General features: G+C 45.0%; 1 protein-coding gene across 3 annotated transcripts in view; it reads left to right on the top strand.

Annotated features, from left to right (window-relative positions):
* Positions 1 to 25,646, top strand: part of vps13a (vacuolar protein sorting 13 homolog A) — a 206,501-nt gene that overhangs the window by 128,937 nt on the left and 51,918 nt on the right. For all 3 annotated transcript variants that reach the window (XR_010003415.1, XM_062972011.1, XM_016991003.2), the window contains exons 51-55: positions 10,749 to 10,877; positions 11,039 to 11,172; positions 15,847 to 15,976; positions 17,382 to 17,614; positions 24,971 to 25,124. Coding sequence is in view for 2 of the 3 variants with exons in the window: in XM_062972011.1 (XP_062828081.1) it covers positions 10,749 to 10,877; positions 11,039 to 11,172; positions 15,847 to 15,976; positions 17,382 to 17,614; positions 24,971 to 25,124 (780 nt within the window). In the remaining variant the exon portion in view is untranslated. The remainder of the gene's footprint in view (positions 1 to 10,748; positions 10,878 to 11,038; positions 11,173 to 15,846; positions 15,977 to 17,381; positions 17,615 to 24,970; positions 25,125 to 25,646) is intronic.

The following is a 25,646-nucleotide window of genomic DNA, read 5'->3' on the forward strand; positions in this document are numbered from 1 at the left end:
CAGCTCCATGCGGGGACATGAGAGAAGCCTCCCACAAGGATGGTAAAAACATCAAAACATCCGGGCGTCCCCTGGGCAATGTCCTTGCAGACGGCCAATTCTCTCACTCCAGAAGCAACTCCGGTTGCTCCTGACCCGAAAAAAAAAAGTCCATTACTGATGACAAGCACTGATTTAGGGGCAGGAGTACTAGAGTTGGGTGTTGTCAGCATAAATTTGACACCGAACTCCAGAATTCCGGATGATGTCTCCCAGTGGTTTCATGTAAATGTTAAATAGCATTAGGGATAGAACTGAACTCTATGAGAATCCACAGGTCACCAGCCAGGGAATCGAACAGGAGACCTCCAGCTCCACCAACTGCATATGGTTCTCCAGGAAGTACCAGAGCCACTTTAAAACAATGCCTCCCAGTCCCATCTTGGAAAGATGACCCAGAACGATACCATTATTGATGGTATCAAATGCCGCTGAGAGGTCTAGAAGAACTAGCAGGGACACATTCTCCCTGTCTAGCTCTCTTCATAGATCATCTACCAAGGCAACCGATTCCATCCCTGTTTCATAGCCAGCTCTGAAATCAGATTGAAATAGATCCAGATAATTTGTTTCATCAAAGAAACTTTGGAGTTGTGAGACCACCGCCTTCTCTAGAACTTTGCCTAGGAAGGGGGAGATTTTGTTTCTTTAATAAAGTCTTACTACTGTTTCCACGGTTGTCATAGAAGCCATGAAGTCCTGAGCCACTCCTGACAGGGAGGTCTTAGCATGGATGTTGAAGTCCTCCAGCATTACTAGCCGTTGGGACTCCAACATTAGGCCCAAGATCACCCCAGCTAGATCAGGCAGGGAGACTGTTGTGTAGTGGGGTTGACAGTACACCAACAGAATCCCTGTTCTGTTTTGGCCACTCACTCTTAGATAGACACTCGCAAATGTGGTTGACTGTGTGACAGGGCACCTGACCAGGTGGGTGTAATCTTGATATACCACTGCAATTCCTCCCCCCCCGTCCCTCGGGTCCCTCAGGTCTTGCACATTGAAACCTGGTGGGCATAGATGGGAGAGATTCACTGCCCCCCTTGGTCCAACCATGTCACGACCCAGGCTGCAGAGCACCAATAACCATACGCAGAGGCCAGAATCTATCTAATATCTTTATTAATAAAAACAAGTATAGGAAATAGTCCAGAAGTAGACCTTTCAGGAAAGGTCAAAATTAGTCCAAAAAAGCAATGTCCAATATGAAATATTAAGGTCCAAAGTTGTAATCCAATAACCGAAACACTCACTTGCCAAGCAAGTGAGGGGAGATGACAAGGTCCTTTAGTCCATGAACTTGAGCAAGGCTATGAAATAACTTGATTCTTGGCACACAAAGCTTGATTCAAGGCAACAAGGAAACGAGGAGCAAGAACAAGATCCGTGGTAATTACTTGGCGAGGTCCGGAAAACAAGGCAAGATCCGGGGAGAAAACAAGGCTGAGAACGAAGGCTTGGAACAGGAACAAAGGCTTGAAAACAGGAGTAGCTGTCCACACACGCTGCTCCGGTAGCTGACGAATTGACTCCGCAAGATTCCTTCGGGAGCAAGGAACCTAAATAGGCCTCGTTTTCCCACCAGAGAACACTTCTCTGGGGAATCAGAAACGAAAGTCAATCTCTGTGTCCAGATGTATGACTCCCTAAAATTTCTCATGGCAGCAGGCTTAATCATCTGAATGCTTTGCTGCAATTCTCAAACTCCTGCGATTAGCTTGTTGCACTCCTTTTTGCTGGAGATAATAATTACGGCGCGAAAAAGGGGGAGAACTCGACTCAGGGCTTGTTTGGCAGATTTCTGGAAGACAAGCCTCCTGCAGGTGCAAAGGCTCAATTTCTGGCTGGGATAGTTCCTTTTCTGGCTGAAATGGTGGAAAACCCAAGTTTTCCTCTTCATCATTCACAACAGCACTAGGAACGGGACTACATGGCCCATGAGTCATCACACTATCCCCCTCCTCAAGCCCCCTCTCAAACTGGGACTCTCTCCCCGAGGCGCGAGGCCGCGGCTTGGCGGGATAGGTCAGATGGAAGCGGCGGGTTAAATCGGGGGCATGGACTGTGGAAGCGTCTTCCCAAGAACGTTCCTCGGGGCCAAAACCCACCCAGTCAATGAGATATTGTAGGCGGCGGCGGTGAAAGCGAGAATCCAAAATGTCCTGAACCTCGAATTCCTCCTCCCCATCCACCAAAATAGGAGTGGGGGCCGGCCGGTCTGCATCAGGGCGCACACCTTCCGCCGGAAGGAGCAGAGAGCGATGAAACACTGGATGAATGCGCATAGAGCGCGGAAGTTGGAGTTTGAAAGTCACGGGGTTAAGTTGCGCCACCACTGGGTAGGGCCCAATGAAACGGGCATCTAATTTCCGGCAAGGGCGATGGGAGGGCAAAAAGCGAGTGGACAGAAGAACCCGGTCTCCTACCTTGATTTCGGGGCCCGGCTGGCGATGTTTATCAGCGTGGCGTTTATAGTCCTCCTTAGCTTGGTCCAGTTGCTGGAGCAAAAGTTGTTGCACCGCTGTGAGTTCCTGCAGCCAGTCCTCTGCTGCGGGAACTTCTGAGGTTTCAATGACAGGAGGAAAGAAACGTGGATGGAAGCCGTAGTTTGCAAAGAACGGGGTTTCTTTAGTTGAAGCCTGGACCCCATTGTTGTAGGCAAACTCTGACAGCGGTAACAGGGAAACCCAATTGTCCTGCTGGTAGTTCACATAACAGCGAAGGTATTGTTCCAAAGTGGCATTGGTGCGCTCAGTTTGCCCATCCGTTTGGGGATGGTGAGCCGAAGATAAACGAGAGTCTATGCCCAATAGTTTTTGTAGTGCTTTCCAGAACCGAGAGGTGAATTGGGACCCACGGTCTGTGACCAAACTCTTGGGCAATCCATGTAATCTGAAAACATGTTGAAGGAATAGATCTGCAGTCTCTTTGGCCGTGGGAAGGCCATCACAGGGAATGAAATGGGCTAACTTGGTAAAAAGGTCCACCACCACTAGGATCGTGGTGAATCCGCAGGAAGGTGGTAGATCAGTGATAAAATCCGCAGAGATTATTTCCCATGGGTGGGATGGGGTAGGGAGGGGATGCAGAAGCCCTGAGGGTCTTTCCCTTCTTGTCTTGGAGCGCTGGCATACTGGGCAGGTGTTGACATATTTCTCCACATCCTTGCGGATCTTGGGCCACCAGAAGTCTCTTAGGATCGAATGCATGGTTTTGAATAGTCCGAAATGCCCTGCTGGCTTGCAGTCATGACACAGACGAAGTGTTTTTTTCCCTGCCCGGTCCTGGGGGGATGTAAACATGATTTCTATAGCAAAGTAGCCCATCCTTGAGCGAAAAGGGAAAACGTAGCCCTTGGCGAAGTTGGTCTTGTGCCCAAGCATCTGCTTGCTGACTAGCCCTGATTTCCTGAGCACAAAGGGGGCCTGGAGTAGAGGGAGTTGATTCAATGGGAGTGGATTTGGTGTTTCCCACTGTGAGCGTGGCAAAGTTCTCGGGTTGTAGCAGCTGGGACTCAAAGGTCTCCTTGCGCCCTGCAGCGTATTCCGGTTTCCGTGACAGGGCATCTGCTTGCTTGGTCTGGGCTGGGGTTACATAATGAATTTGGAAGTTAAACCGTTCAAAGAATAAAGCCCAGCGTTGTTGCCTCTGATTTAGCTTGCGGGCAGTTCTTAGATGCTCTAGATTCCGATGATCAGTATGGACTTCAATGGGATATTTGGCCCCTTCTAACCAATGTCTCCAAGTTTCAAAGGCTGCCTTTATGGCCAAAAGTTCTTTTTCCCAAATAGTGTAATTTCTCTCTGGTGCAGTCAAATTGACGGGAATAAAAGGCACAAGGATGGAGATGATCTCCCACTGGTTGTAGGAGTACAGCCCCAATCGCCACATCGGAGGCGTCCGCCTGCACGACAAAAGGGGTTTCAGGGTCTGGATGCTGAAGGATTGGCTGGGACGTGAATAATTTCTTTAGTTGCTGGAAACCTTTCTCTGCTTGATCTGTCCAGCGGAAAGGCTGTTTCCCACGGATGCAGCTGGTGATTGGGTCAGACCAGCGGGCAAAGTCTGGAATGAACTTGCGGTAGTAGTTCGCGAACCCCAAGAATCGTTGCACCTCTTTCTTGTTGGTTGGCGCCCGCCATTCCAATACTGCTGTGACCTTTGCCGGGTCCATGGTGAGCCCTAGTGGCGAGACACGATATCCCAGGAAATCTACCTCTTGTAGATCAAAAGCGCATTTTTCCAACTTGGCATAAAGTCCGTGGTCTCGCAATCGTTGTAACACCATTCTGACGTGATTCTCATGTTCTGATTGTGATCTAGAAAACACCAAAAAATCGTCCAGGTAGATAATCAGGAACCGATCTAGATAATCCTGAAAGATATCGTTGACAAAATGCTGGAACGTTGCGGGAGCTCCACATAAACCGAAATTCATAACCAGGGTTTCGAATAAACCGAATTTTGTCTGGAAGGCAGTCTTCCACTCGTCCCCTTCCCTGATGCGAACTAGATTATAAGCTCCTCGAAGATCCAGTTTGGTGTAAACTTTAGCCCCTCGAAGCCGGTCTAAGAGGTCTGAGATCAAAGGCAGGGGATACCGGTTTCGTTTAGTGATATTGTTCAATGCTCTATAGTCCACCACCAAGCGTAGGTCCCCTGACTTCTTTTTCACAAACATCACTGGAGAAGCGGCTGGGGATTGAGAGGGTCTGATAAACCCCTTGCGGAGGTTTGTCTCTAAGAACTCCCTGAGAGCTTCTTGCTCTGGTTCAGTCAGGGAGTAGAGGTGTCCTCGCGGAATCGGGGCCCCCTCCACCAAGTCAATGGCACAGTCATAAGGTCTATGTGGGGGTAGTCTCTCGGCTTCTTTTTCATTGAATACATCCCAATATTCTGAGTACTTCTTGGGCAAGGTGATGATGGGTTCAGCGTCTGTGGCATGGCATACCTTGGCTACAAGGCAATGGTTTTGGCAATATTTTGAAGCAAACTGCAGTTCTCTGTTGGACCAGGAGATGCTTGGGTCGTGGAGTGTCAGCCATGGAATTCCCAAAATCACAGGGAAGTGGGGAACCTCGGTAACAAAGAAGGAAATCTCTTCCATGTGTTCCCTTATCCACATTCTGGTGGGTTCCGACCACTGGCTTACTGGACCTGTCTTGAGGGGGCGGCCATCGATGGCTTGCACCACACGGGCGTTCTCGAAGTCGTGATATTGTAATCCCAGAGAGTCGGCATACTCTCTGTCAATGAAGTTGTTTGTGGCTCCTGAGTCTATCATGGCATGGACCATGACGGGTCCTTTTTTTGCTGACCACAAGGTGACCACTAGAAGAAATAGGACCCCGGTTGGCGGCTCTTGAGTGGGTTTTTTGACCGGGTTGGCGAGCCTCTCTACGCCCGGTCGCTGGCTTCCCCCGCCGGCTGTGCGCCAGCCGCCTCAGACGTCTTCGTCTCCGTGGAGGACGCCGCCGCCAGACGAGCGGCGGGCTTCCCTTTGGCTGGACACTCTCTGGCAAAGTGGCCCCCGTTTCCGCAGTACCAACAGAGATTTAGGCGTTGGCGACGGGCCTTCTCGGCGGCATCTAATCTGGGACGCACATTGCCCAACTGCATCGGCACCTCCTCGCTTCCTCTGGGGTATGGGGCTGGTGGCGGGGGTCTCCACGCTGGGCGCGGCTGGACGCCGGTGGGAGCGGGAGGTCTCGCTCCGGTCCTACCGCTCTGGCCTCGGATCCATTGTCTTCTGTTGGCAATCATGACTTCAGCTCGTAAACATTGATCAATGAGTGCTTCAAGAGAGTGTGGAGGATCCACCTTGGAGATTTCCTCCAGCATCTCGATGTTGAGACCCTCCCGAAATTGTCCTCTGAGGGCTATATCGTTCCATCCGGTGTTATGGGCCAGCACTCGGAACTCGGCTATGTACTGGGACATGGGTCTGTCCCCTTGGGAGAGGCGCCGGAGTTTGTGGCCGGCTGCCTCCAAATTGTCCTCAATCCCCCAAGTCGCCTTAATGTGATCCAAGAATTGTTGCGCTGATCTTAGATGTGGGGAGTCTTGGTCGAACAGTGCCGTCGCCCAGTTGGCCGCTGGCCCGTCTAGGAGACTGTAGATCCACGCCACCTTGATGTCTTCTTGGGGAAACTCGGCATTACGGGCCTCTAGATAAGCCTGGCATTGGCGACGGAAAACATGAACCTTAGAAGCTTCTCCAGTAAACTTGGTTGGCAGCGCCAGGGCCGGGAGACGGATTCCGCGTTCCTTCAATCCTCTTATTTCTCCCTCCTGCGCATTGAGCTTATCACGGATGCGGTCCACTTCATCCTTGTCGATGGTGTAACTGAGTGGTTGGGCCCCCGGTCCGGCTCCGGTAGACATTCTGGCCTAGGTTAATTGGTGCTTAGGGAGGCGGAGTCAAACTGTCACGACCCAGGCTGCAGAGCACCAATAACCATACACAGAGGCCAGAATCTATCTAATATCTTTATTAAGGAAATATATAAAGTTAATAAAAACAAATATAGGAAATAGTCCAGAAGTAGACCTTTCAGGAAAGGTCAAAATTAGTCCAAAAAAGCAATGTCCAATATGAAATATTAAGGTCCAAAGTTGTAATCCAATAACCGAAACACTCACTTGCCAAGCAAGTGAGGGGAGATGACAAGGTCCTTTAGTCCATGAACTTGAGCAAGGCTATGAAATAACTTGATTCTTGGCACACAAAGCTTGATTCAAGGCAACAAGGAAACGAGGAGCAAGAACAAGATCCGTGGTAATTACTTGGCGAGGTCCGGAAAACAAGGCAAGATCCGGGGAGAAAACAAGGCTGAGAACGAAGGCTTGGAACAGGAACAAAGGCTTGAAAACAGGAGTAGCTGTCCACACACGCTGCTCCGGTAGCTGACGAATTGACTCCGCAAGATTCCTTCGGGAGCAAGGAACCTAAATAGGCCTCGTTTTCCCACCAGAGAACACTTCTCTGGGGAATCAGAAACGAAAGTCAATCTCTGTGTCCAGATGTATGACTCCCTAAAATTTCTCATGGCAGCAGGCTTAATCATCTGAATGCTTTGCTGCAATTCTCAAACTCCTGCGATTAGCTTGTTGCACTCCTTTTTGCTGGAGATAATAATTACGGCGCGAAAAAGGGGGAGAACTCGACTCAGGGCTTGTTTGGCAGATTTCTGGAAGACAAGCCTCCTGCAGGTGCAAAGGCTCAATTTCTGGCTGGGATAGTTCCTTTTCTGGCTGAAATGGTGGAAAACCCAAGTTTTCCTCTTCATCATTCACAACAGCACTAGGAACGGGACTACATGGCCCATGAGTCATCACAAACCAGGTCTCAGTAATGCAATCCACATTGGCGTGCTCATCCAAGATTAAATCCTGGGTGGCTGTTGTTTTGTCCTTTCACCAATCTGGCATTAAAGCAGCAAGACTTTCAGCCCGGGGGGACTGTCATCTTGGATACCTAGACTATTTGTATATGGGAGTGAACCAGGGGCCATGAGAATTCTCTTGCAGTCCCTGGGCCGCTTCCTCCCTACTGCCCTACTTCATACCTCGCCATACCTTATGGTGCTGCTATAAAAGCTGTGATATATCATTGTATTGTCACTGTGTCAGCTATCACCGCTGAATTTCACTTTCAGCCTGGATCCTTCTCCCAGCTCTTAAGATGATGACAAATGATATACCAGATTACAAAGTACAGTAATGCCAAGAATCGTTATAAGAAGACACTGTTAAGGTGCTAATATAAATAAAGGCCACATCATAAAATGCTAATAAAATAAAGGTAAAGGTTTTCCCCTGACGTTAAGTCCAGTCATGTCTGACTCTGGGGGTTGGTGCTCATCTCCATTTCTAAGCCGAAGAGCCGGCACTGTCCGTAGACACCTCCAAGGTCATGTGGCCGGCATGACTGCATGGAGCGCTGTTACCTTCCCGCCGGAGCGGTACCTATTGATCTACTCACATTGGCATATTTTCGAACTACTAGGTTGGCAGGAGCTGGAGCTAACAGCGGCCACTCACGCCGCTCCTGGGGCTTGAACCTGGGACCTTTCGGTCTGCAGCTCAGTGCTTTAACGCACTTTGCCACCGGGGCTCCGCTAATAAAATATAGGACCCAATTATAAGGAATTTTATAACTCGTCTCTGAGGCAAGAACAGTTGTAAAATGCTAGTGTATGAGTGGTAAGATATTATAATGCACACTGTTAACCATCAGTTCAAACCTAGCCTAATCAAACACCCACCCACCCCCATCAACACTCTGGAGGCATAAATAGTATATGCTAACAGCTTAAAACAAAACAACCCCCTCCCACCACTACAAGGGCATAAAAATGGTATCCGCTGGCAGATTAGATAGAACAAAACAAACCAACCCCCCCCCCCCCCCATCTGTTGGGGGTTCTTTGATAATGTTTTCCTCTATGATTCTATGATTTGTCCATCTAGGAGACTATGTCTTATTATCACACCATACATACCCATTAGGTGTGGGGGAGATGTAACCCACTAGCTGCATGCAGTCCCAGACCCATGTGGCCCCACTTCTCTTGAAGTTGCCACTAACATTTGTTAGTGTGACTAGGAAAATATGCAGTTTGCTAGCAAACTGCAGCAGTAAATTGCCACTCATACTCAATCCCACACTGCTGGAACTCTTCACTCTCCTCCCACCCTCCATCCCTACTACCGTCACAGTCACATTCAGTCTTTCTTTTTGTGGTCTCTGTGAAGTTGCATATATGGGTTTTCTGTGCATGCGCAAAACAGTTCGGAATCTTCTAGCTATTATGAATTGAAACATTTTGGCAGTAACCCTGCCCATTTCCCCAGATAGTATATATATCCAAGACAGTACTTAAGCTTCAGTTCCTTTTGTCTGCCACAAAAGCAGCAGGTTTAGGAACCTATCTATCTTTAGTTCATAGTTTTAAACAAATTTTTGGACTTAAGACATGGTTTTTGACTACTCCTTTTGATACTACCTTGGCTTGATGCTTTGGTTTAGTGTTTTCCTGGCTATGACTCGGTTGTCTAACATAGTCTGCTTACCCTCAACAGACAGGCTAGTTCTTCCTTGGCCACGCAATGTGCCTTATGAGTTTGGGAGAGACCCATGCAGTTCAAACCTGCCACATCTGCCAAGTTTTACCCCCCAGACACATAAAAATTAGGATTGGCGCCTCAAGATGTTCCATGATGTTCAAAAAGGGCATGTCATTAATCATAAAGGCCACTAGGATTGTCTACCAGGCAATCCTACACGTACAAATGGCACCTGTTTTCTGCATTTTTCAGATCTATTGCTATAGGCTCACTTGTTGCCCCAACCACAGCCCTTCTGGACTTCCTTGTCCATCTCTCTGGGATCCCTTTGACACCACTAGAGAAGAATTTACTTTCCCTGAGTGTTAGACAATCCCTCGTCTTTCATATATGCATGACTCCAACATATGGGAAACCCACAAGGCTTTTTCTTAAGTACAGGCAGGATGAGCTGGGCCTCCCAGTGTAGCCATAGCAAAATTCATCCTGGGTTACCCCCAAATTCCGCCTTGCTTACCAACTCCTAAGTCAGGATCTCCTCCGTTGCATCAAAGGTCAATCGCTCAGAGCTGTCTCTACATCTAAAGCCTTTCTATATCGTGTGCCTCTGGAAGATATTTGGCAGGCAGCGATGTGGTCCACGCCACTTATGTTTGTTGCCCACTATAAGCTAGACGTCACCAGGAAGGATGCCACCTTTCAGAAGGCTGTCCTTTTTTCAGCCGTGGAATGACCCACCACCAGAGCTGGTATCTTACTAGTCACCCATGTGTGCGATTTCCCATAAACCACAAAGAAGAAGAAACAGGTTGCTTACTTGTAATTGTGTTTCTTTGAGTGGTCATCTGTGAAAATTGCATATTCCTGCACATCCTCCCCATGGTTGAGTCATGCCTTGGTATCCATGGTAGCTTCTAGCAGCTGAAGCTTAAACCCTGTCAGATATGTACTATCTGTACTATCAGAGAAAGTGGGCAGGGCTACCACCAAATTGTTTCAATTAATAACTGATAGGATGTTCCAAACTGTATTACGCCCACGTGGAAAACCTATAAGTGAGGATTTTACAGATGACCACTCGGAGAAACACAGTTACAGGTAAGCAACCCGTTCCTTTGCCACTTCACTTCACTTACCTTATTTATTTATTTATTTATTTATTTGTGACATTTATATCCCACCCTTCTCACCCTGAAGGAGACTCAGGGTGGTTTACAAGTTATATATACATAAAATATATATTAGTATAGCACAATATAAGCATCATATATTATAATGCCTTGGCCCTCTCTCCCGTCTGCACTTTTTACCATGTACTGCTAGCTGCCTTCAGCCATCCACTGTGTCTTCCTGAGAAATAAAAAGAAGGAAGAACAAAGATGACCCGCCACTGACTACCAGCACTACTATAAATCCAAATTTAGACATTTGGATTTTAAAAGCTGGAGATGTACCTGATTATTAACATTCTTGTTTTATGTTCCCTATAGTAAAATGATATTTGATTATTGGCTCATAAATCTGTATATATTTGTATTTATATGATTAGGTTACTTTAAATTCAGTTAGCGTGAATAGATGTCTACAACTCGAGTTCCATTATGTGTTTCCTTTACAAACATATGATTTTCTTTCCCTAGTGCATTCCTTTTTGGCCTGAAAAGAATGAAAGAAAATTTCGTGTTAAAGTAGAGAATTCTGATATTCCACCAAAACTTATCCAGTATGATAAGCAAGAAAATAGTTTGCTGCTACATTTAGACAATACGGTAAGAGCTGAGTATTACTGTATTGAGAATTCAGATTAATATTTTACACATTTAAAATGTTTTACTGAACTACTTATGCTTTTGAAATTAAAATAATTGTGATGGCAAGTTAAACAAATGAGTAAAATGAAATATAAAACAATATTTTTCATATCTGGTAGCTTGGAGGCATTATTGTGGATATCACACTAGCGGAACATTCAACGACAATTATATTTTCTGATTACCATGCTGGTTCAGCTCCATTCCTGATAATTAACCATACTAAAGAAGAAATTATTGAATATGGGCAAAGGTATGTATATAAAATATTCTTCAAATTCTGTATAATATGAACCCTGCCAGAGTCCATGCCTTAATGGATGAATACTGATCAGGAATGGGTTAAGGATAGTTCCAAAGAATGGCATCAGAAATGCTCATTCATGTCTACAGCCATTAAGGGATGTCAAGCTCATTTTCACCAAGGGCCACGTCACCCTTATTCTTGCCTTCAAAGGGACAGTCGTAACTGTAAGACTGTATAAATGTAACTATGTTTTTCTGGCATTGAAAGCCTCGTGGGCCACATAAAATGACATGGCGGAGTGGATTTGGCCTGCAGGGCTTGCATTTGACATGTGTGTGTTAAGCTGTGGGATGCCACTGGGTTCTATCTTGTGCTTCATGCTGTTTCATATCTACATGGAGCTACAGTTACAAGGAGATTAGGCAAGCACCTATCCTGTCAGCCTTTAGAAAAAGTTTAAAAACCTGGATTTTCAAGTGTGCTTTTGGAGAATGATTACTAATCCCCACGACAGGTCCCGTTTCAGTGACAATTACTATATCTGATGCGGCACTGTTCCGTGTCATCAGAGGGTTGTTGACTCCCACCAATCAAGGTGGGAGCCCTGATAACTCGGCAGCCCGCTGTGAAGCATTTGCTCGGTTCTTTGCGGACAAAGTCACTCTGATCCGTTCCGACTTTGACTCCATGGTAACGGCAGTCTCTGAGGATGTATCAAGCACATCTGCTTGTCCAATTTTGTTGGATTCATTTCAGTTGGTTGAGCTCGAGGATGTGGACAAGATCCTTGGAGAGGTGAGACAGACTACATGCATCCTGGACCCCTGCCCATCCTGGCTGGTGAGAGAGCCAGAGGGGGATTGGCCGAGTGGGTGAAGGTGGTGGTGAATGCCTCCCTTCGGGAGGGCAAGTTTCCAGCGAGCCTAAAAATGGCTGTGATCAAGCCGCTGTTGAAAAAGCCATCATTGGATCCCACTCAATTTGGAAACTTTCGGCCTACCTCCAGTCTCCCCTATTTGGGCAAGGTCCTGCAACATGTGGTTGCCTCACAGCTCCAGGGATTGGTTGACACTGATTTCCTGGATCCGGCACAGTCTGGCTTCAGGCCGGGGCATGGTACCAAGACAGCCTTGGTCGCCTTAGTCGATGATCTTCGCCGGGAACTGGGCAGAGGGAGTGTGTCCCTGCTGGTTCTGCTGGACCTCTCAGCAGCCTTCAATACCGTCGATCGCAGTATCCTTCTGGGACGCCTCGCGGGAATGGGACTTAGAGGTACTGTTCTGCAGTGGCTCCACTCATTCCTGGAGGGTCGGTCCCAGATGGTGTCATTGGGGGACGCCTGCTCAGCCCCACAACCGTTGACTTGTGGGGTCCCGCAGGGCTCTGTATTGTTTCCCATGTTGTTTAACATCTACATGAAGCCGCTGGGAGAGATCATCAGGAGTTTCGGGGTCCGGTGTCATCTGTACGCAGATGATGTCCAGCTCTGTCACTCCTTCCCACCTGTCACTAAGGAGGCTGTTCAGGTCCTGAACCGGTGCTTGGCCGCTGTGTCGGACTGGATGAGGGCCAACAAATTGAAATTGAATCCAGACAAGACAGAGGTCCTCTTGGTCAGTCGGAAGGCCGAACAGGGTATAGGGTTACAGCCTGTGCTGGATGGGGTCACACTCCTCCTGAAGGCGCAGGTGCGCAGTCTGGGGGTTATCCTAGACTCATCATTGAGCCTGGAACCCCAGGTCTCAACGGTGGCTAGGGGAGCCTTCGCACAGTTAAAACTTGTGCGCCAGCTGCGACCGTACCTTGGGAAGCCCGACTTGGCCACGGTGGTCCACGCTCTCGTTACATCCCGTTTAGACTACTGCAACACACTTTACGTGGGGCTGCCTTTGAAGACTGCTCGGAAGCTTCAATTAGTCCAATGGGAGGCTACCAGGTTAATAACTGGAGTGGCGTTCAGGGAGCGTACTACTCCTCTGTTACGCCAGCTCCACTGGCTGCCAATTAGCTACCGAGCACAATTCAAGGTGCTGGCTTTAGCCTATAAAGCTCTAAACGCTTCCGGCCCAGCTTATCTGTCCGAACGTGTCTCCTGCTACGACCCACCTCAAAGCTTAAGATCATCAGATGAGGCCCTGCTCACGGTCCCGTCAGCCTCACAGGTGCGGCTGGCGGGGATGAGAGACAGGGCTTTTTCAGTAGTGGCTCCCCGCCCGTGGAACGCCCTCCCCATTGAAGTCAGGCAGGCTCCCTCCCTCCTATCCTTCCGTAGGAAGGTTAAAACTTGGTTATGGGGCCAGGCTTTTGAATAATAATTGGCAGCGTTAATTATTACGTACGCTGGACTCAATCGACAGACCCAGTTTTTTGAACTGAACACGCCTACCTGTATTTTATAATGTATTTTATGAATACTGATGTAAGTTAATAATTTTTAACTGATTTATGTTGCACTGTATAATTTTTATATATGCATTTTATTGTAAGCCGCCGCCCTGAGTCCCCTGTTGGGTGAGAAGGGTGGGATATAAATATTGTAATAAAATAAATAAATAAATGAATAAATAATTTATTCTGTTTTGTCAGTTGGAAATAACTTCATCGTTTATCCCATCCCAAGTCTCCTATCAAATACAGCACTTTATTCATCTACCTCTCCCATTGGGTTTACAATATACACTCCTCGCACTTTGGCCCAGTTTGTTTTAACTCTTGTTTCAGTTTTAAATTGTTCTTAACTATGCTATTGTCACTATTTTACTTTTACTGTGTTACTGTGTATAATTGAGTTTTTATCTTGATGTATTTTTATCTGCTGATGAAGTGTATTATGTATGTTATTTCGTTCTTTTGTAATTATCTAGGCTTGGCCCCATGTTAGCTGCCTCGAGTACCTTCGGAGAGATGGAGGCGGGGTACAAAAATAAAGTTGTTGTTGTTATTATTATTATTACTATTACTATTACTACTACTACTACTACTACTTGGTGAGGATATTAGGGGTTTGGTGTTGAGTACCAGCAACATGTTGGTGATACCCAGCTGTATCCTTGTTGACAGAATTGTTGGGAGCTATGTGAGTGTTGGATCAGTACCAAAGTGCTTTAATGTGCAGAATTATTCCAATAAACTGAAGCTGATTCCCCGTAAGGTGGAGACTTCGTGGACTGGTGATTCCCCAGATCTAGGAAATTGATAAATGGCATGCTTTGGGTGCGTTTGCACTCTTCCAAGGTAGCAGGTGCATATCACAGGAATAGTGCTAGTTCCATCTTTGTCCCTGGAATCCCAGGTGGATTCTCTGCTTTGAAGTACCAAAGGTCAGTTTTGAATGGTCGAGTTGCAATCCTTCTTGGACAGGGATGTTTTAGCCACAGTAGTCGTTGCAGCTGGGCACTACACTATTCAGAAATAATCTAACATTGATTTCAAAAGAATTATACTAGCTACCCATGTGCTTTTGGTATGAATTTAGAGTGCTGCTGGTAACATTAATTTCTTTTTTTCTTTTTCTTTTTGGTGAAAATATTTTATTGTTTTCACATGAAATAGACATATAAAAAACAGACAAGAGTACATATTGGGACACGTGAGACAAAGGGGATGAGGGTGGGAAGGGTAAAAAAAAAAAGAGGTGAGGGACGATATAACATTAATTTAACATTAATTTCTAAATGCCTTGATGCCTTGATACTTGAAAGTGCATCTGTCTCTGTCTATGCTTGACTTAGGATTGAGATATGTTGGAGTGGCCCTCCTCTGTATCCTAGTGGCAAGGGCAATGCAATGTGGGAGAGTGTGTTGAGGGTCCTCTTCCACTATGGTGCACCAGTTATGGGATAGCTTCTTTAAGAGACCTAATTCTAGTATCATCCCTGCAGCAAGAAAAATGTAGTAGAGCCTTGGGATTCAGTAAATTGAATACAGATGTTTACATCAGCAGAGTTCTAAATTTTCTTAAATGGTTTTAATGGATTTTAAAATATTTGGTTTTTACTTGTCAGGTGGTTTAACATGTTTTTGTTCTGTCTTATTGTTTTACATTATTTTAAACAATTATAGTTGATTATATTGTCTTACATACCCTGAGGGTTTTTTTAATATTAGAGTAGGATATAAATATTTATGTGTATGTGTGTGTGTGCATAGTAGGAGGGAGACACACATTTTTTTCCTTATAGTGCACTACTGGTATTTCACTGCTGAACAGAAATGAGGTTGCTTACCTTAAGAACTTCAAGTTATTTGCTTTAGCAAAACAGAATAACCAAAAGAAGATCAGAAAGCTATAAAACCAAATGCTAGTTCCAACTAGGTAGACACATGCAATCAGTAATTGAAGTCAAAACCCATTACAAACCCATTCATTCAAAGAATCTATTATAGCAAAGTCTGACAATTGGATTTAATCTGGAATTGCTTGTATTTATGAACCAGCCTTGCAATATTCACTCATCCCAGTCACCTGTGCCCCAGAATTCAGAAGAAACAATCTTGATTATTGGACTACAGGGGAAGATTAATGATGGATATAAGGAGATTTCAATACAGTTTTCTAGATGAATTAATACAAACTTCTTTTTGAAATGTTCAATATGTAGAAACAGTATTTTCCCAGATACCTAATTCTATTGTGTTATATCCTGTGATTTACCACAATTTTCCTGGTTTTATTTTCAGCTCACTCAGTGTAATGGAAGACGTTTTAGAACCAAATAAAGGAATGCTTTACACATGGGCTGACCCAGTAGGCTCTAGAAAATTGAAATGGAAATGTGAAAAGATCAATGGAGAAATAACACCAAAAGATGTATGTATGACTCTAACAAATAATTTTTAGTACATTACTTAAACTGTGTAACAACTTTTAGAGTAAGGTGGTTCTTTGTGTTCTCTGTGGTTCAATATTTTGCCCAGAGCCTCATTTGGGTTTTGCTCCCATCTCTCACAACAGATGTCTAGCCATGCATCAGTGCCTTCTCCTTGATTTTTTTCATCAGCCATGCGAGTTGCATTAAGAGAAACCTTTTCTCGTTTCTTCTCTTTCACTACACTTTTTCTTCCATTTCCACTTTTTTTTTCAGTAATAGAATTTGAATGCAGGAATGGACTTGCTTTGGAGCTTGTATGGCTTTTAAGAAGTTATTCAAGCTCTAAAAATGCTCCAGAGAAAAGATTGTCCCCTTGAGTCATAAACATCTGGGCCATAGCCATAGTGTACAAAACTGTTCTATCTGTAAAAACTTTACCATGTAGGGGCGGACTGCCTTTACTGAGCAGTTGGGAAGGATATAGAGTGGCAGATGAGATCATTTAGAACAAGCCACTAAGTACTACTCTTTTGTTTGATAATCCTCCCTTGTGAAGTCTTCACAAGATTCATCTCCTCTTTCTTTCATCTCCTCCCTTCTTTGCATCCAAAAATACATTTAAGAGTCAAATTTGCCCTGCTGGCTTCAACAACTTGTTTAAATCTGATCCCAACCCCAACAACTTTTTCAGTATCGAACTTGTTGCAGATATTGATCTTGGTCTCTCATTCTTCAGTGTGCTGAGCTCTAGAATGTTCTGATTGTAGCGCTGCACAAGTGTAAGACATACCTGTATCTTTTTCTAATTTTCAGCATATCTCTGTCTTTATTTTGTGGTTGATGATAATTCTGTGTTATTCTTTATTTTGTGTCAAAAGCATTGCATAAAATGTTTTAAAGCAATGCTTTTGGGTTGAAAAGATCAGCTGTTTACAAGAAACGTTGCCCAGGGGACGCCCAACTGTATTTACTCAGTCTTCAAGGAGGCTCTTTTCCATGTGTTAGAACGTTACATTATTTTAGTATTATTATTGTTATCTATAGAAGAATGAATTATACACATATTACAGTAGAGGGTACTTCAGAGAAAACTAAAAAACCATTGGGTTATAAGTACCATATTTACTCAAATCTAATGGTCATCTTTTTTGGCTAAATTATATAACCCAAAGTGAGGTTCATACTATATTTGATGGCACAATAGAATCACACAGGTAAACCCGCCTACTCCCCTCCATCAGGTTTCCAACTGACCTCTTGAGTGCATTCTTAATTGGGGAGCTGCTCAGCCTGATGGAGGGACATGGCTTCCCCCTACCTGTGCATCATACTTAAATAAATCCAGACTATAAAAGATTTGAGACTTTACTCTGAAAATAAAACTTTGCTTATCTTTTGTTTTAGGATTTGATGACAGCTATCCAAGTGGAAAACAAACGAATATATTTAGTTTCATTTTTTGAAGGATTGCAGCGTATTATCCTTTTCACTGAAGATGAAAAGGTTTTCAAAGTGACATATGAAAGTGAAAAAGTAGAATTAGCAGAACAAGAAATACTCATCTCCTTACAAGATGTTGGCATCTCTTTAGTAGATAACTATTTCAAGCAGGAAATAGTTTATATTGGAATAACAAGGTAAAATATTTACAGTATTTCTAATTTAATTACTTTTTGTAATGGTTAATTATAAATTGACTTTTTAAAGATAATTTAGCATGGAAACTCTTTTAAACTAGGTGTAGGCAGCATATCCTTTATCTGAAATGCTTAGGACCATAAATGTTTTAATTTGGATTTTTCAGATTTTGGAATACTTGCACATACATAATGAGATATCTTGTAGATGGGACCCAAGTTTACACATAAAATTTAACTATGTTCCATATATACCTCACACACATGGCCTGAAAGTAATGTTATATAATATTTTTAATAATACGTTGTCAAAGGCTTTCATGGCCGGAATCACAGGGTTATTTTGTTGTTTGGCCATGTTCCAGAAGTATTCTCTCCTGACATTTTGCCGACATCTATGGCAGGCATCCTCAGAGGTTGTGAGGTATTATGTTTAATAATTTGTACATGAAATAAGACTTGTGTACACTGAATCATCAGAAAGTCAAGATGTCACAATCTCAGGGTTTATCTTAGAATTAATGCAGTTTCATTTCACTTCAACCGTCATGGCTTAATTCCGTGGAATTATAGGAATTATAATTTGGTGAGGCACCAACACTCTGGCAGAGAAGGCGAAAGACCTTGGAAAATCATAGCTCCCTTAGTCACCCATTTTTGACCATTTTTAGACTTTGAAGCATTTCAGATTTCCAGTTAAGAAATATTAAACTTGCTTTTTTTTTCTAAAACAGTTTTTTAAATGTGCTTAAAGTAGCCAAAATTGTACACTTAGGAATGCATATTCAGTGAATCAATGGGATTTGTTTCTTTGGTAAGTGTGTATAGTATTGAAACTTTCTGTATATACTCATGTATAAGCAGTAGTTGCTTACCTGTAACCAGGTTTCTTCGAGGGGTGATCTGTGAAATTAGCACATGTGGTAGTAATTGCCCCCAGCAATGCTCTCGGAACTTTAAAACAGCTGTTTGAAGTACTTTGGCTACAGCCCCGCCCATCTTCCCCAGAAGGCATATATACAGAGGTGGGGGTGTAGCTTCAGTTCCCCGCTGCTGAATGCGGCTAGAGAAAAAAGTCATGATGATCAGCGAGGAGGATGGGTGGGGATGTGCTAATTTCACAGATCTCCACTCGAAGAAACCTGGTTACAAGTAAGCAATCACTGCTTCTTCTTTGTGGTGTCTGGTGAAATAAGCACATGTGGTAGACTAGCAAGCTACTCACCATAGTCGGTGGGCGTCATGACAGTGCTGATCCAAGAACCGCTCTGCCGAATGCTGCTTGCTTCCTGGAGAGCAGATCCACTTTGTAATGGGCCACAAAAGTGAGTAGCGTGGCCCATGTGGCTGCTCTACAAACTTCGTGGAGCGGTATGTCATGGCTGTATGCTGTAGAAGTCGCCACCACTCTAGTAGAGTGTCCTTTGATGACAAATGGAGGCTGCTGATGAGCTAGCTCATAAGATAGCCTAATGGTGGCCACAATCCATCCTGATAACCTCTGGGAGGAAACAGGTAGACCTTTGATTGAGAAGCATACTTCAGGAAAAGTCTGGGTGAAGCTCTGAACTCTTTAGTCCTTTCCACATAAAATGCAAGTGCCCTCCTGGCATCCAGTAGATGCAGAGAGTGTTCGAGTGGAGTGGAAGGGTTCTGAAAAAATGAGGGTATCACAATGTCCTCAGTCAGATGGAATGCAGAGACTACTTTAGGAAGGAATGAGATATCAGTGTGCATGATAACCTTGTCAGCATGGAATCTCGTATAAGGATGATCTACTCTCAGTGCACAGAGCTCGCTTGCTCTTCGAGCTGTGGTAATAGCTAGCAGAAATGCCACTTTCCCTGAGAAATATGAGAGATCCACCTGGGCCAACGGCTCAAGGGGTGGTTTCTGTAATGCTGAGCGAACCAATTGAAGGCTCCATGCCAGTATAGAAAGTATTACTGGAGGTTGTGTGTTTCTGTACCCCTGCAGAAACCGTTGTATAAGAGGGTCCTGGAAACAAGACTGGCATCCTGTTTCTTTCCAATATGCCGAGATTGCTGCTAAGTAACACTTGAGGGATGACAAATGTAAGCCTTGAGTTGCTAGTGATGCAAGAAATTCCAACACTATTGATGTTGGAGCTATCAACAGTTCTATGTCTTGTCGCCAGACAAAGTCAGTAAACTTTTTCCATTTGTAAGCGTATGATCGCTTTGTTGATGGTTTATGTGCTGCATCTAATATGTCTCTCACTGCTTGAGACAATGGTCGGGGTGTTCTGCTGTGAGCAAGTCCGGGTGAAGTGGAAGGGGAAGGTACTGCCCTTGCGACATCATCCGAAGGAGAGCAAACCAGGGCTGCCTGGGCCACCGCGGCTTGAAGAGTATGCAGTTGGCTCTGTCGTGATAGTTTTGATACTACTCTGTTGAGAAGGGGTATCGGAGGAAACACGTACAGAAGTGGACCCAACCAGTGGAACATGAAGGCATCTTCCAGGCACCCTCATGTCTGGTCTTCCTGCCGTCTGGCACAGAACAGATCACATTTTGCATTGTGTGGTGCTGCAAACAGATTTATCAGGGGACTGCCCCACCTCTGGAAAAGAGAAGTCGCTTCGGCAGGATGAAGGGACCACTCATGAGTCGAGTCTTGTTCCCTGCTCAATGTATCTGCGATACTGTTGTCCTCTCCCAGAACATGCACAGCTATCAGATGGGTGCGGTTGGCTAAGCACCAATGCCATATGTCCATGGTCCTCTTTAGGAGGGAGCGTGATTTTGTGCCCCCTTGTTTGTTGATATACCACGCTACCGTGGTATTGTCGGTGCATAGTTGGACTACCTTGGCGTGGCACAAGTCCTGAAATGCATAAAGGCTCCGCTGTACTGCCATGAGCTCGAGGAGATTGATATGATGTTGGACCTCCTGCTGTGTCCATTTGCCTTTGACCATAAGGGAGCTGGAATATGCACCCCATCTATACAGAGATGCATCCGTTGTCAGAGTCACTGTTGCTTGTGGCTGCTGAAATGGAACACCCACGCACACATTGCCCCGGGACAACCACCAGTGTAGGGACTGGCGGACATAAGCCGAAACAGAGAGACAGATGTTTTGGCTTTGGGTCAGTGGGTCGAAGACACGCAAGAACCACATCTGAAGAGGTCTCATTCTGAGCCTTGCATAAGGTGTTACTACTGTTGTGGATACTAGATGTCCCAAGGCTGATTGGACATCCCTGGCTCGTGGTAATGGACCTTGCAGAAGGGTAAGTAGCGCTGTGCGAAGAGATCGAAACCGATCATCCAGGAGATATGCTCTGCCAGTGGTAAAGTCTATGTCTGCTCCGATAAATCGTATCCTCTGTGTAGGGATAAAATGAGATTTTTTCTGATTCACAACTAAACCAAGGTTTTCTAATAACAATAAAGTAAGACGAAGATCTCGCAACAGTGATTGTCTAGAAGGTGCCACCAACAACCAGTCGTCTATATAGACGGTTATTCCTTGAAGGTGGAGATGTGCCGCTACCACGGCCATGACCTTGGTAAAAACCCGTGGAGCAGTTGATTTCCCAAAGGGGAGCACCCGAAAACAAAAAGCCTTTTGTGCCACCATAAAAGCAAGATACCTGTGGTGCTGAGGTGCAATCGCGACATGGAAGTACGCATCCTTAAGGTCTATGGATGCAAACCATGCTCCATCTGGCAGCAGAGGCAAAATGGTTGACAGTGTCACCATTCGAAATTTTTTAGGGTCAATATAGTAATTCAATCCTCTGAGGTCCAATACTGGCCTCTGGCCTCCGCCCTTTTTAGGAACTAAAAAGTATCTTGAAAAGAAAGCTTGTGAAAACATTGATGGATGGAGTGGAACAATTGCTCCCTTGTCTAACAGGGTGCGAATTTCCTCCTGTAAAACTTTAGACGGTGGCGTAGCTTTTATACAGCCTGTATGCGGCTGCTGGAAAAACTCAATAGAGTAACCAGAACTTATAATCTGTAATACCCACTTATCAGTAATAATCGCTCTCCATGCGGGAGCAAATTGCGCCAAACGATCTCCAAACTTGACAAAAGGTGTATCTGCTGCCGGAGCATGTCCTATGTCGTGATCCGAAAGAGCAGGAAATTTAGGAGCTCACCCGTGCAATTTGTGAGGGATAGGGTAGGGAAAGAAACCAAAGTCTTGCTAAAAACGTCACTTTCCCCTTGGTTGGGATTTGTTCTTACCCTGTCCTCTGGACCGGGATGTTGAGGTTTGTTTGGTGGATGTGGATGCCGTTGCCTGAGGCAAAGGTCTTGTTGGTGCCTCGTATGGTTTACGATTATAAGATGTGGAGGTATACGATTTCCCCCGATATCTAGATGTTGAATGGGTAGGAAATCCATACTTGTTTACAGCTTGACGCACCTCCTGTGCGCTCTTGAGCTGTGTGTCAGTTTTAGGGTTGAACAGTCCCTGATCATGGACTGGAAGGTCTTCTGCCAAGGCCCTCTTCTGACATGGTTGAAGTTCTCAACCATGCATGTCTATGTATCACTGTAGCTGCTGCAAATATCCTGCCTGCTAACTCTGCAGTGTGCTTTGCCATCTCTTTTTGGGACTTTAGCTAGCGCCACTCCTTCCTGTTGTACTATCTTAGCCAAGGTCTGTTTGTCTTGTGGCAAACTTTCCAAATGTGGAGCTATCTTTTTCCACAGATAGTCTTGATAAGCTGCCATGTAGGCACCATAGTGGGCCATACGTGTGGATATGCCTGCTCCAAGATGGACCTTTTTACCGACAGCTTCTAGTTTCCTTCCTTCCTTATCAGTTGGTGTGATATGTGTTCTAGCTGAACATTTGTTCTGCATCATGTTGATCACAACCGAGTTGGGTTTTTGAGGTTTTGAAACCCAGGGAGCTGTTGCGAGGTCCACTTTATATAGAGCATCACATTTTCGCGGTATTGCCCCAACCAGAATCGGAGCAATATCAGGAGTGGTGGCCAATTGCAGTAAATAGGGAACTGCTGGGAGAGCTGAGGCTGGCTGAGCTGATGGCTGCTGCTCATCTGTCGGAAATAAGTGACAATCAACTGTCTTTTCAGTTTTTGGAACAGGTAGATTCAGGGCTCTATGAAGCCTTGACATTAGGGCAACAAACCGAGCCATCTCTGATGGTACTGGTTGGTCCAGTGCCAAATCAACCTCATCTTCTGCTTCAGAATGGTGAGAGGTATCAGATTCTGAGCCTGACTTAGACTGAGGGTTTTCAGGTGCCAATGAAGGCACAGGATTAACAATAGGCTGAACTGGAGCCTGAGTTGATTGTTGCTATTGCATAGGTACCAATCGCAGCTGCAGTGGCTGCTGGTCCTGAACTAATATAGGCCCAAAAAAATAGGCACGACCACCTGGCGATCTATGAATGTAATCAGATCTGGCTGGTATTGAAGTGTTGGGCTACACTATAGCAGCAATATACCTTTGCCTGTGTGGAGGCGATGGGAAGGCTGGTGCACTCTGAGGCATAGGGCTGAGGTACCTTGAAGACCCAGACGGTAAGTCTGGAGACATTACAAGTCTCCCATCCCTGGGTATGAGCATAGAGCAGACAGGGGCTGCAGAAGCAGACGTGCTACATGCTCCAATAGACTCTTGAGAGAAGAAAGGGCTCGCCATAGGCTGAGCTGCATCTCCTCGCACCCCAGTTGTCTCTACCGCACAAGCGGGAGGTGGCGGCTGTAGCGGAGGCACAGTGTTTGAAGCCGCACTCCCTCCAAAGTCTTCCAAAGGCTGCAGAAACCTCAAGCCAACCGGCGTTAGGACCACTGTGTTCCATGACTTAGACCTCGCAGGAGGCGTGGCCTGCATTGGCGTCAGAGGCGTAGCCAATGTCAATGACGCAGCCCGCGGGGGGGGGGGGCCTGCGCGCAGGGAGTGGAGTGCCCTGGAAGCATGGCCACGCCGCGCGTTTCTGAAGGGGAACTCTACTTCTTCTTCTGAGCCTCTCCTCTATCTCCCAGAGCCTTTGAAGGCATGGGAGTAGCTGGAGGGCTAGACTTGGCCCTCTTTGGAAGGGGAGAGGCCTCCTTGGAAGGGGTAAGTGGATGCCGCTGCCCCTTAAATTTCTGTGGCATTTGGGAGCCAGCTGGGGAAGGAGGGGGAAACAAAGCCCACTCATAAAGAATGGCTTTTAACCTCATTTCTCTATTCTTCCTTGCTTGTGGTGTTAAAGACAAACAAGCAGAGCAAGTTTTTGCAACATGAGCCTCTCCCAGGCATGAAAGACACTGATTATGTCCATCAGAATCTAGTATTTTAGAACCACAAGAAACACACTTTTTAAACCCAGGGGTAGACATACCAATACCGAAGTCAGACAGTCCAGGGTCAGAAATCCAGAATAGTGAAAAATCCAATTTGAAGCCAAAGTACTTGTAAGAATCATCAAAATACAGTCCAGGTCAATGAAACTTGAAATCACAGTCAGAGAAGTTCCCAAAGAGCTGCTCTAAGGCGGCGGGGGGAAAAAGGAACTGAAGCTACACCCCCACCTCTGTATATATGCCTTCTGGGGAAGATGGGCAGGGCTGTAGCCAAAGTACTTCAAACAGCTGTTTTAAGGTTCCGAGAGCATTGCTGGGGGCAATTACTACCACATGTGCTTATTTCACCAGACACCACGAAGAAGAAGTGAGTTTCTTATACAAGTGAAAGGCAGGTTTGAGGGCTAAAATTTTGTATTTTTAAATGAACTCTGAATAAGTCGAGTGTTATTCCACCGAGAAGAAAAAGTGCCTTTGCTGCCACAGAGGGGCAATTGCCTTTGGCCATCACCAGTACCAATTTACCAACCAGGCATTGAACAATGCCAGAAGTAGCATAGCAACTGAGGGAATAAAGGGTCTCAGTGCTTTTTTTAGGTTCTTCTAGGATGGACCATGTTCTCACCTTTCACCACTGTGCTCAGAGAAAGGTTCCTTTTTAAAATATCAGTTATGGTACTGTCTTTGTATTGACTTGTAGGTATGTTGACCCAAGTTTTTGGGTCAATTTTTTGACTGATTTTTTTTATTTCTACGTTGAATGTATATCTGACTTTTCTCCCATGATGGGATTCACAGAATACAATGTTATGGCCAACTTAATCAAGTCATTGATTTCAGGGGGCTAAAACTTTTTTAAAAAAAATCTAGATTTCCAAAATGGTATAATGAAGTAATTTTTGAACTGGAGGCCTTCTGCTTCTAGAGAAATTAAATATTCAGCAGCTCAAAGGCCTGATGAAATGTCATTCCTTAATTGGTATGACATTTCCTTATTTTGTTCTTATTGTAAACTGCACATAATCTCTACTTTTAATTTTTTTTTTCTATTGCAGCTCAGATGTAATTTGGGAGGCAAAACCCAAAAAAAAGTCAAGATGGCGGCCACTGAGTTTGAAGCTAACAGAAAAACTGGAGAAAGAATTTAATGAATACTGTGATCACTCACCAACAGATGATAAAATAGTGGATCTAGATGATTACATCCCGGTAATTCTGAGAGGAATTTTATTCATTTGTAATTCAGCTGAAAATCTGATGTGTAGCTTATCAATTTATTATTAAAAGTATAGAAAATCTTTTCCCCAGGTTTACTTTGGCAGGGGCATGAAACACCTTACATGCCTCTTTTTATGCAGTACACTTGTTTGTCTACAGATCTATATGCCAGGGTTCAAATCCCCATCAGCCATAGAACCCCAATGGGAGTTCTTGGGCAAGTCACACTTATTCAGCCTCAGAGGGAAGGCAAAAGCAAACCTCCTCTGAACAAATCTTGCCAAGAAAATCCCATGATAGGTTCACTTTAAGATCTCCATAAGTCATAAATGATTTGAAGGCACACAACAGCAACAACAAACATGTATAGGATTAGGCTGTTAATGGCCTACTTTTTAAAAATGTGGATAACCATATGCCATCACAGGTTTGAATACATTTTAAGTATACCGTATATACGCGAGTATAAGCCGACCCGAATATAAGCCGAGGCATCTAATTTTACCACAAAAA

The sequence above is a fragment of the Anolis carolinensis genome, chromosome 2 (genome assembly GCF_035594765.1).
Source record: "Anolis carolinensis isolate JA03-04 chromosome 2, rAnoCar3.1.pri, whole genome shotgun sequence".
Taxonomy (NCBI): domain Eukaryota; kingdom Metazoa; phylum Chordata; class Lepidosauria; order Squamata; family Dactyloidae; genus Anolis; species Anolis carolinensis.